At 34.8% G+C, this 13170-nt stretch overlaps 1 protein-coding gene across 2 annotated transcripts in view; it reads left to right on the forward strand.

The window, feature by feature from the left end:
• The first annotated feature begins 2574 nt into the window (after nucleotides 1-2574).
• LOC128029077 (guanylate cyclase soluble subunit alpha-2-like) overlaps nucleotides 2575-13170 on the forward strand; it is a 174570-nt gene continuing 163974 nt past the window's right edge. For both annotated transcript variants that reach the window (XR_008187298.1, XM_052616554.1), the window contains exons 1-4: nucleotides 2575-3169; nucleotides 6557-6618; nucleotides 7268-7383; nucleotides 9315-10123. Coding sequence is in view for 1 of the 2 variants with exons in the window: in XM_052616554.1 (XP_052472514.1) it covers nucleotides 2933-3169; nucleotides 6557-6618; nucleotides 7268-7383; nucleotides 9315-10123 (1224 nt within the window). In the remaining variant the exon portion in view is untranslated. The remainder of the gene's footprint in view (nucleotides 3170-6556; nucleotides 6619-7267; nucleotides 7384-9314; nucleotides 10124-13170) is intronic.

Consider the following 13170-nt stretch of genomic DNA (forward strand, 5'->3'; position numbering starts at 1 on the left):
ACATGAATAATCAGTAATTAAATGCATATAAACATTTGATTAGTCGACTCTCTTTCTCTGTACACCTCTCAACTCATTCACTCTCGCTCATAGATGTTCAGAAGCGCTTTGGGGCGCATGTTTGAGTCTCAGGTGTTGGAGGCAGAAACTCAGAATTGTGAGAGAAAAAAGTCATTATCTAAACACGTATTTTTTACAGTGGGAGGAAAGAAGTTTCCATTAGTTTTTAGCTTTAAAAAAGACTGTTATATACAGGTAATTCTGCTTGAACAGTAATATGCATGGTTTGTATTTGATGTAGTGTCATCAGGAGAGCAGCTGTTGTGCTGGGGTCAGAAGGACAGCACAGACGAGCTGATGTTTTATGAGGGTGTTTAACAGCACTGTCACAGATCGCTCAGGGGTCACAGGTGAGCGTGGAGGTCACTGTAATGTGGGTGTTTGATTGTTTAGTCATGTGGCATTACAGACATTAACACACACACGCACAGAAATAATTACAACGCTGAAGTGCACAATTTGTCACACAGTGCTGCACAGACACAGACTGCCAGAGATCTCCATTGGATTTACACTGGAGGCGTTCTCCAGTACATGCCACACACAGCTAACACAACCAATAAACAGCAGTGGAGCGTTGTGAATATTGCTAATACTGAATACTGAAAATGTGATTATATAATTAATGAGCTGTAAGTTTAATTGCAGGTACTGAGTAGTAAATGTTGTCTCAGTCTTCAGTTTGATTCATTAATATATACATACTGTATATATGTGTGTATTGATATATATACAGTAAGATTATAATTATATAATTATATAAATATATAATCAGATTCACATTTTTTCTTATTTTTACAGTTGGCATTAAATTTAAGTTCAACCTATTTTCTAAATGCATATTATAGGATTTTTTTAATTTTATTTTTGGACAATTTATACATGTTTCTTTTTTTTTCTTTTTTGGAAGATAATTTTTAATGAAAATGTAAAAAATGACAACTTTAAAACCCTCAGGATGAAATTAAATCTTGTGCTACATTTTTGTTCAAATTTCACATTGCAATTTATAAATGGCGAAGTTTGTGATTTTTTTGCCTCTGTTACAAAGCTCGGTTACTAAAATAATGATTGTTTCCAGAGAGGTTTCCGAACAGGTCCTGCAAATACACAGCCCAAAAAAGCTCAAATATCTGCTCTTGAACAATTGCACATGGAAACCAGTTTGAAGATATTTTTTGCAATTCTGATTGCTGGTACTAGTGGCATATAACACGCTTTATCTCTAATGTTTAATTTGAAACCAGTTGCTTCGATTGTCATTGCATCCATGCACAATAAATGGTAAATAATGTTTTTTCAGTATGTAAAAAAAAAAAAAATGGCGGTGTGTTAGTTTATTTATACGCACGCAAACAGACTGTTCCTGTTGTTAATATGTGAATAGAAACAGGCAGAAGAGGGAAAATGGGTCAGACTCAGGAGCGGAAAGAGGGATGCTGGGAGAAGAGTGAAGGACGAAAAGAGAGAAGAGAAATATCCTGAAGGCATCAGGGGGAGAGAGAGAGAGAGAGAGGCACACAGCCTTCAACCTTCATCCTTGCTAACATGACCTGACTCTCTCTCTCTCTCTCTCTCTCTCTCTCTCTCCCCCTCTCTCTCTCTCTCTCTCTCTCTCTCTCTCTCTCTCTCTCTCTCGCTATCTGGGTGAACAGAGCACTGCTTGTGAAGGGTTGTAATCATCCAGGTCAATGTAGCATTCGAACACAAATGGTTTTAAATGATTATTTAATATATGTTAAACCTCATATTATTATAATTTGATAAAGAAATTTTGAGAAATGTAGCCTTGCATCAGTGTCTCATCAACGGATGCTCTGCAGTGAATGGGTGCCGTCAGAATGAGAGTCCAAACAGCTGATAAAAACATCACAATAATAATCTACAAGTACAAGTGCTTCCGGCTAAAATATGAGTCCATAATCCATAATAACTCTTCCTTCAGTGAAAAAGTCCATCCCCTGTTGTTTCTCACATCAAAATTCACCACACACTTGATTTTTTTCAATGGAGGAATCATGGATAGCAGTCTTGTATTTTAGCAACAGTTTGAAGTTCAAATGTTGTGATGATGGATTTAAGCACACAGCTTTTGTCTTCTCCAGATGTGAATTGATGGACTGGAGTGCTGTGGATTATTTTAATGTTTTTATCAGCTGTTTGGACTCTCTCTGCTTCAAAATGTCATGTTTAATTGTGTGTTACTTATTATTCTGCAAAATAATTGAATCAATTCTTTAATTATCATTCATGCTCTTGACAACAGGACATGTGAGTGCATGTTTCGATTTTTAGAAATCAGGATATTAGAATAATTGTTAGTGCATGCCATTACAGCATGCTCTGTGGAACCTAAAATCTCCTAAAAAATTACTTACAGTGCCTATACTTGCACGGTTAACATGACCACTGTAATATTAAGTGTGAACAGCATCCCTCTCTCGCGCGCGCGCATTCTCTCTCTCTCTCTCTCTCTCTCTCTCTCTCTCGATGCTTTTTGCTGTATGTTAACCGATTGGCTGTTTATTAGTTCTGTGCGCCCTTTACTGCGTCGTCTTTAAGCGCATCTGGAGTGACTCTCTCCGCGTCAAACCCGCACGGACGGACAGGTCATGAGGTCTCCGGGAGTCTGCGTCGGTCTACGGAGCTGCTGGGTCACCGGCGGGATTCGGTAATACGAACACCCCGCTTCATCTCACCCCACACCCACGCGGACAGAATCTGGGTTTTGTGCACTTGGTGATCCGGTGCTCCCTCCGAGCGCTGCTGCTGCTGCTGCTGCGTTAAATCGGGATTCCTTCGCGTCTGCCGCGCGCGTCCCGGTTCCGCGATGGTTCTGTGTCGCCTGCGCGTCTGATGAGTCCGCAGCAGCATGTCCTCGCGGAAGATCTCCTCCGAATCCTTCAGCTCCATGGGCTCGGACTACCTGGAGAGCCCCGGGGAGGACGGAGAGTGCCCGTTCTCGCGCGTCTTCTGGAACGGCAGGAGCCCCGTGGACACGCTCTCGTGTCCGTTCGAGGACGCGGCCGTCAGCAGGAGGCTCGCCCGGCGTAAACGCGTCAACCTGGACTCGCTCGGAGAGAGTTTGAGACGCCTCACTTCACCGACGGTACCGAGCCTTATACTCCTCACCCATCCACAACACACAAGAGAGTAATGCACATGATGCATATGTACTGTGTGTGTATATATAATGCATGTTTCTTAAGAGAAAATACTGTGGGTGTTTATTCACAATAAAATCACAGATGATTTATAGTGTATGTAGATGATGGACAGATGCATACACATAGTATGTAGAGTATATATATAAGATATTTTAGGCATAAAGCACATGTTTTCCTGTTAAATATAGAATAGAATGCATATATTATAGATAAATAGATGGATTGGTGGTGTCTATCTATCTATCTATCTATGGTTTTATTGTCCTGTCGTCACATAGAGAATATTCATGGTTACTGTAAGGGTTGACATAATCTGTCACAGCAAATGCATCCTCTCTCTCTCTAACCATGTGCACCAGTATTACTAGTGTAGATGCTGTTGGAGAACTGATGATGATGATGATGGATTTGACTCTGTGTGTGAGAACGGATCACACGGCTCGTAAATCTCCGAACTGCAGAAACTGGTGACAGTGCAGATGTCTGAGAGTCCATCCCTCACACCGTCTTACATTTATAGTGTGTGTGTGTGCGTGTGTGTGTGTGAATGGGGAATCAATGTAGAGCGTGCTGTGGTTTTTTAGGCCCTGCTGTGTGTGTGTGTGTGTGTGTGTTTCAGCATGTATGCTTACATATTCATCCTGTCTCGTGTTGAGCAGAACAGCGCTGAGCACGTTCAGATGTGTATGTGTGTGTGTGTGTGTGTGTGTGTGTGTGTGTGTGTGTGTGAAAGGGCAGGATAACCTCTCGGTACAGTGGTCCCTGGTGAATTTGGGTCTCAAAGAAACACACACACTGTACTGCAGAGAATGTATCTCTGCATCAGAATGTTCTTGTCCTGACATTCACTCTGAGTGTGTGTGTGTGTGTGTGTGTGTGTGTGTTGTACTAGATTTAAAAATGTGGTTCATAGCAAACCAACTGCTCCAATGGCCTAAATCCAAAATGTGTGTATGTGTGTTTTAGCTGGATTATATATAAAACACTCAGATTGGCTGGAGACTGACATAAATGCATGTTTTTTCATGCACTGGTCAGTTTTGAGATTTTGCTTCCATAACATGTCTTCTTTCAGACCAAAATTCACTTTAAACTGTTTATTTTATTACATTTCGTCATGTGCATCTGTAGATTTCAGTTACAGTACACATCTTTAAAGGCTGTTTTTTTATATTTTTCCTAAATTTCCTTTTCAGCATTATTCTTATCTATATTATGAAGGTTTTTACTGAGGAGGTTTGTTGATATATTATTTGCAAGATATATATTTATTAAATTTTATTTCTAAAACATTTGTTTGTGCATTTGTGCACATTAGTTAATTACATTAGTTAACATGAACTAACAATGCAAGTACTTCTATAGCATGCATTTCAACATTTGCAAATATATTATTAAAACGTGTCAGTGGAAATCATGTCTGTACTGTTTGGGCATTAGACAAAACCAATGTTCACTGAACACACACGAACACGTTCTTTAGAAGATAACACTGATCCTTTGTTTGTGTGTTAGAGAGATCTACATTAAGTTTATAGAGCTCTGAAAACAACGAAAAGCGCTTTCAGAATCTACTGCCTACATAGACAACACAGATACTCCTCCTGATCCAAAAACTGATCCCAAAGGTAGACAGGGTCTTCATGATGCTTTCTAGAACTAGTTTAAGCCGAAATCTAAGATGTGGTTGCATGAAGGCAATCCCAACATGCATTGCAGCAAGCTCATTGGAAAAACACTTTTAAAAGAAGTCTTATTTAACCAAACATACCATAGTAATATTTTGAAATATTACAATTTCTGTAATAATATTCAGTTTTCTGTATTCAGTTTTAATGTATAATGTATTCACAGCTGTATTTTCAGCACCACTCCTCCAGTCTTCAGTGTCACATGATCTTCAGAAATCATTCTGATATGATGATTTGTTGCTTTGAGAAACATTTCTGATTATTGTCGATGTTGAAATCATATTTTTGTGGAAACTGATTTAGGATTCACAGATTAAATACACATCATTTGAAATAGAAATCTTCTGAAACAACATAAATGACTGTATTGATAATTTAATGCATCGTTGCTGAATGAAACTAAATAATTTCAGATGACTAAATGAAGTCACTTTAAAGACCAGTACGTTTTATTTCAACTCTTATGATTCTCTGCTGTGTTACGTTAGTATAAATCAGGTTTAATATCTCCAGAGAGAGAGAGAGACAGCTGTGAGATTACTAAAGCAGATTTGACCATATAAAGGTGGATTTGAGCTATTATGAGCTTTCGTGAAATGAAAAGGATTTTGATTGGAATATTGTTGCTGTGGAAGCGTGACTGGATGAGGCTTAAAGGTGTATTCTATTACAGGTAGATCAGCACTGTAAATCCCTTTAAAAGGGCCAAATCACACAAACATGGCACAAACAGACAAATCCAATAGAGTTTACCATCACTGTTTACTCCATTCGAGATATTTAGAACTTAACTGCAACTTTGTGGGACTTATTACTAAAAAGAAGTGGCGTAGAAACTAGAAATTCCTGGTAAATTTCAGAAGTACAAAGAAATGGCAAGTAACGCACTAAAGTAGTATGTTCATGCAAATGTTAATTTTATGTACAACTTTGAATTTTTTTTTATTTTTTTTTAATTTTTTTTTAACAGTCTACATTTTTAATATGTGTGATTGAATTAATCTGGCATCAATGAATTTCCATTGAGAATTTTTTACTTTTTTTACAGTCTACATTTTTAATATGTGTGATTGAATTAATCTGGCATCAATGAATTTCCATTGAGAATTTTTTTTTTTTTTTTTTACAGTCTACATTTTTAATATGTGTGATTGAATTAATCTGGCATCGATGCATTTCCATTGAGAATTTTATTTTTTTATTTATTTATTTTTTAACCAAATGCATGTAGTTTTATGTATTTTTTGTGACTTTGAAGCCCCCGTGAAATTAAGCGATTGGAATTCAGTGTCGTAAAACACATTCATAATTAAACATGCATTTTTTTGTTGCCATAAAGCAATCCACACTTTTCGTGGAATTTCGTACCCTCTTACTAAACTTACTCACAGAACAGACGTTTGAGGGAGAGTGGGAGCGATTTTGAAACACATACAGTTGCTTTAACATTTGATTCAGTTGTGGCTGATGTTTTCTTTTTTTAATTCGTTTTAATTAGATCCTGTGAATGGAGCTTTAGAAGCAGAGCAGCGTTTGCAATGAGAGTGCTGTTGTTTAGCAGCTACATCGTGTCTTTGCAGTGTCACTCGTGAATCTGGGTCGAACAACTTCTGACTGCATTGTTTTTCTTCTTTTTAGACCCAGACAATTCAGCTGGCCCTGCAGAGAACGGTGGAGATTTACAGACAGAGGGAAATCAGGTACATCACTCATAACTGAGAGAAATGACCTCTCAGTTGTTTCTCTTAGAGAGTAATGAGAAAACAGAGTTTCAGAAGAATTGTCTCCAAAATATACTAACATACCAAAGTCTCCAAAAAAAAAGACAGAAGTCTTCATATGAACTCACTCGCATAATTTTATAGCTCCACCTTAAATCCACCTTAATTTTTATGTAAGTATGGTGGATGCTCTTACAGTACAGTGAATTTAATAACAAAACAAAGTAATCCAATTTGAACGCTAGATCTAATGGTTAACTGTTTCAAATGAATGTTTTTGTCAAAAGTTGTTGCTCGTAAAATATGTGCTGTTTTCATTAAAATAAATGACACTTGGTTTGAAATTTTGTAAAAATGCAATGACACCCATTATATAGTATAAAGCACATTTCAACTGCACATAAGGTGATTTAAACTATATAGCAAATCTCATCTGCTAGATTGTTTATTTTGTCAAAAAGTGTAATTATATTATCTGCTAAATGCACCTAAAAGCTGTTTTATTTTAAATGTGAGCATTATGATGAAACCTCTGAGCTACAGTATAATGTTTTCTTTTGATATTTTGGTTACCCTTTTCTTTTTAACTCTTTTGTTAAGTGTTAATCAATGTCTCTTTCCCTTGCAGTGGACAGGAGTTTGTACAAAGCTTGTCAGAAGAGAAGAAGTGTTTGTTGGAGAACTCTTGCTGTGACAGCCAGACTGACATCTCAGGAATACTGAAATACACAGCAACTGTTTTAGGTAATTAAACACTAGGGCTGTGCAATTAATAATAATAAAAAAATCTAAATCTCAATATCACCTTGTGCAATTATTAATCCGTAAAAGGCTGCAGTATAATTTAATAAATACTGTATATGTCATGCATACTTCAGAATATACTATGCATACTCAAGCATGCATGTGATTTTTTTTTTTATGTTGGCTCAATATTATTTTATTTGTATTTTTTTTGCAAAGTGTTGACTTTTAGCATGCATTGACAACACAAGTGCTCTAGCATTATTTTGCATCATAAATACAATATTTCTCATGATTTTTTGACCAAATGGTGCAGCTTTAGTGCACACACACAAAACAGCAAAACTTTGACCTCAAAACACACTCACACACACTTTCCTAAAAACTCCCTCCATTGCTGCAGTCTCCATTCCCGAGCTGTTGCTAAGATACTAACTCTGCCATCCCTAACGAGAACACGTTTATAAATAAACCGCAATGAGCCATTTGAACTGAGCCCTGCCCAGCTAAACCTACAGCGCATCTCGCTTTAATGCAGCAGAGCCGCAGTGTTTCACGACGCGCTTATACTGCAGCGATTGATTATATTGGTAATCTAGTGGTTTCGCTGGGGGCAGACCTTTAAACTTTCCATCGTTATGTGAATGCATGCTTATAAAACAGATAGTTCTGCTACAGATTGCATACATGCCCATTCCGATGTAAATGTACATGACTGTACGTTCTATATTATAACACAATGCTGCTACGTTTATAAAAGCAATAAGCCACTCAACAGCATACTGTATTACCTCTGAAGTGCTGCATTGCTTTACTCAAAGGTTACTGTATAACACAAACATGAATTCATTTATACACACCACTGTTTAAATGTTTGGGGTTGATTGTTGGTTATTTAATGGATTTAAATAGAATTCTATTACGTTTGGAAGCTTGTTTCTGCCATGGACTAAAACAAAATGATAAAGGTAGTGACTTTTATCTCACAGCTCTGCAGTTGTTAGTTTATATCTAACCGTTCTGACTTTTCCCCAGAGAATTTTAAGGTAACATTGCAACATGCAATTTAGACTTTTTTTTTTTTTTTGGAATTCTGAGTTTATATCACAAAATTCTTTTTTTTCTAGAATCCAGAATTGGAATTTTACCAATTTTGATGTTTTTCCTTCTGAATTCTAATTTTACATCTTGCAATTCTTAGTTCTCATAATTCTGGTTTCTTTTTTTTTCTTTTTTTTTCTGCCACGGAATTTATAAAAAAGTTAATTATGAAATTTTTGTTCACAATCTTGACTTTTTTCTAGCAATTTATATCTCACAGTTGAATAATTATTTCACAATTCTAAGAGGAAAGTCAGAATGTGAGATACAAAGTTGCATTTACGCTTTTTATTTTTTATCCTATGGTGGAAACAAGCTTCCATACTGTTTGGATTTATTTTATTAAACACAGTTAATAAAATTAATAATATTGTGAAATATAGTTACAATTTAAAATAACTTTTTTTTTCTATGTGAATATCTGTTAAAGTGTAATGTATTCCTGTGATGCACAGCTGTATTTTCAGCATCATTCCTCCAGTCTTCAGTGTCACATGATCTTCAGAAATCAGAATAATATACTGATTTACTGCTCAAGAAACATTTCTGATTATTATCAGTGTTGAAAACAGTTGTGCTGCACAATATATAAATATTTTATTTTTGGAAACTGATACATTTTATTTTTCAAGGACCACTGAAAATTAAAAAGAACAGCATTTATGTAAAATGTAAATATATTCGGAAATTAACACTTATAATACATTTTATGCATTTTAATTAAATGTATAATTCAATGTCTATCAACATATACATATATTTATATAAACTAGTATTTTTTTATTATTAAGCAAAGTGAAAAACGATTTTGCACGATTTTTTTTTTACAGGCGTGGACTTTGCCGACATTCGTGGTCGATTTGGGGAGGAGTTCTTTGGTTTGTGTCTGGAGGAGAACGAGAGGGTTTTGCGAGCTCTCGGAGGAAACCTGCAGGACTTCTTCAACGGTTTCGACGCACTTCTAGAACACATCAGAACATCCTGCGGCCGCCGAGCGTCTTCCGAGGCTCCTTCTTTCCTATGCAAAGACGCTCCTCAGGAGAACGAGGAGACGAAGGTGGAGAGCGACGGGAGACGGAGTCTCCTCCTCCACTGCTTCAACCCTGACCCTACTGTGGGCGTGGCCATGCCGGGCTTGATCCGAGCCGCCGCCCGGCGCATCTACCAATCAGAAGTTTCGGTGGAGGAGGCTCCTCCCACGTGGCTGCATACGTCCAATGAGGACAGCGAGCTCTCTGCTGACTCCTCCCCCTCTTCATCTCCATCTGCGCCATCATCATCATCCCCCACCTGTTTGTCCTTCCTCATTCGAGAGGTTCGGACTCAACCCGCATCCACCGCCGCCGGATCTCGTCAGCTGTCGCGCTCGCCGATGGATTTGCGCATCGGTCTGAGCACGTTTTGCAGGGCCTTTCCCTTTCACCTGGTTCTGGGACCCAACATGGAGGTCCTGCAGGTCGGGGAGGGGCTTCGGAAACAGGCCAAGAGTGACCCGCACCGGACGCTCACCTTCAGCACCAGCTTTGAGCTGGTTTCTCCCAGAATCCCTTGCTCCTTCCAGAACATTCTGCTCCGGCTGTCCACGCCGTTCACCATTCGTACACGATCTGACGGGTCGGCACTCGACAGCAGAGAGAAGGTAAGAGTAAAAAATGTGAATTTGTGTTTGTTTAGGTGCGAAACATGCTCTTATTAACTCAACAACTGTCCAAATATAATGATTTAAGCAACATTATATTTTAGTCAGCAATAATTTCACAGAAGATGTTTTTTTTGTTTGTTTTTTTATACACCGATTCAGACTATTTTGCAATCCGTTCGAGCGATTCATTGAAAGGAACCAACTCAATAATGATTCATTCAGAATTTGTGAAAAAAAAAAACATTAAAAAATATATTAATTTAAATGAAATAGAAGTTGAGAAAATTTCTAATTTTAAAATGTTGCATTGGCAGCTAACTAAAATAAGTTTAAGTACTAAAATTACAATCTTGAAACTAAAAATGTTAATATTTAAAATAATTTTATTGAAATAAATCAGAAAAATTTAATATAAATTAATATAAAAAAATCTTAAACTAAAAGTAATTTTTTAAACGTAGCCATGGCAATTGACTGTGATAAATTTAAACTGAACTGATTTTTTTACACTGATTCAGACTCTTTTCTAATCTGTTTAAATGATTCATTAAAATGAATCGACTCAAAATGATTCATTCACAAACAGTACATTGTTTGTTCTGATTGTAGCCGACAGAAAATAAAAGACAAAATGAATTGATTGCCTAATTGGTTGGAAAAGGTAATATTGTGAGTTTGTCAATCCTGCTACGTAAAATAAAAATAGTTTTATGTAATAGAAAAAATTTACAATAGCAAAAAAATCAACAACAACAAAAAAGCATTTCAGAGTTCAGAAGTCAGAATTTTTAATTCATTGTTGTAATCAGTAACTAAAACTACTAAAAATGTGTTGAAATAATAAATAAACATTTTTGAGTTATAACTGAAACAGGTTTAGGTTGAATTACAAAACTTTTTAACAGAAATAAAACTATTTAGAAATATTAAATATACAAAACTGACAAAAGTTAATATAATAAAAAAAATAAAAATAAAAACTTGGAAAAAGCTACTTTAATGTGAGTAATAGTTACATTAAAATAACGCTGATTTCTACATGATTTTGGCCGGACTTAAATACATTCGTATTTCTTCTCATTTTCACATCTCAAGAAAGATTTCAGCGCTGGTTCAACAAAATAAAGAGCAAAGTCAACTTGAGTCCAAATGTGTTAAAGCTAATTTACATTTACAATGATCCGTATGTAAATCAGTTATTATCGTAATCCTTTAATTGGCTCGAAGAAAATCCCAGGTCTCCCTCTAATAATTACAACACTGTGGTGGTGTTCATGTTCACCCATCTCATAAATATGATCGTTCTCACATGACATGACGGTAGGAACGTGTCCTAATTACAGAGTTTGCCATCGTTGCCAAACCCGCAGGATTATTTGCACTGCAAATGTAAATCTAAGAAAATAAAAATAATATTTTTTTGATTTGACAACTGTGAATCTCATTGAAGAATTTCTTTACAATCCCTGTTGAGAAAAAGAAAGAGATACAAGAACGTTTTGCTTCAGAAATCAGATTTAAGTGTTATTTAATTAAAACATTCAAATGTAATAATAAGAATTAGACAAAGTTGACACAGTTTTATTTTAGTTACCAAAAACTATTATAGTTTTTATTAATATTTTAACTTGGTTTTTATTTTTTATTTCATTTTTTCATTTCAATTTTATTTTTATTTTTGTTTTATTAAAAATTTTCTATTATATTTTTAAGATTTTAATTTAAAAATAAATATTTTTGTATTAATATTTGTGATTATTTTTTCTGTTTTCTTTTTCTTTTTAGTCACATCTTTATTATGCTATATATTTTTTATTAAATTTTATTTCAGGTTTAGCTTTAGTTATTTTAGTACTTAAACTAAAAGAAAATAAGAAACAATGTCGTGGCATCTAGCTGAAATAAAATAAGCAAAAATAGATAATTCAGTGTCATAAAAAATAAAAAAACCCGGAACCCAGATGTAAGTGTTATTGAAATCTTTAAAAACTTTAAATGTATTAATATTTCCAAGAACGTAATAGAATATAAAATATAAAAAAAATATAATATGAATTTCTGAATAGGGAAATGTACAATATTAATTTTATTTTATTTTATTTCAGCTTTATATCAATTAACATTAACATTTTTCTAAAAAGTTTTACTCAATTACTATGCTTTTTTTTTCTTTTTTAATTTTTAGATTATAGATACAAAATCATAATTACTGGATACATTAGGTCTAACTTACTTCCTGTTATTTTATTGTGTAATTGTGTGTGTGTTTGTGTGTGTGTGTGTGTGTGCTGAAGCTGGTTACTGGACTGAGGATGATAAATGTGAACAAATATGAATAAGCACTGTGTCAGCATTAAGAAATCGTGATGCATTGCAACAAAAATAGATTATAATCAACAGTGTGGACAGCTGCATTCATTATCATGAGAAGGTTACAATTTTGTTTTATCACATTACATTTCACAGTGGTATTATTATAGTAGCATTAATTGTATTACTATTAGTATTATTATTATATTAATAAATATTATTAATGTCTTTATTTACTTTTTATTAATTTTGAGTTATTTTGTTGTTACTTTTTATTTCTATATATAGTTTATATTATTTTTTTATTTTATTTTTTTTTCATTTTTAGTTATTTAAGTGCATCAAACTAAACTAAATGAAAATGAGATTCGCTGCCATGGCAGTTACATGAAATATAATAAGTTAAAGTGTTTTAAATTCACATATTTATTGTAGTTAACATTTACTTTGTTGATAAATAACAGCTATTTTTTTATGTTTTTGGATTTTGCCAACTATAATTATAATAGCTTGGTATGATGCAACAACAATTGGAAACCAATTAGCATCAATTAATTAAATAGTGTACGAGATGCATCTAAATTCATATTATGTTAAAAAAACTTTGTAAAATCTGCCAGTTTTATTTCTGAATTGTTTACCTGTTTACACTTTCAATAAATATTGACCAACATCCAACATTTTTTTTTTTTATCTACCGTATAATATTTAGAATTGTAATATTCTCATTTTGC

The sequence above is a fragment of the Carassius gibelio genome, chromosome A15, assembly GCF_023724105.1.
Source record: "Carassius gibelio isolate Cgi1373 ecotype wild population from Czech Republic chromosome A15, carGib1.2-hapl.c, whole genome shotgun sequence".
Taxonomy (NCBI): Eukaryota; Metazoa; Chordata; class Actinopteri; order Cypriniformes; family Cyprinidae; genus Carassius; species Carassius gibelio.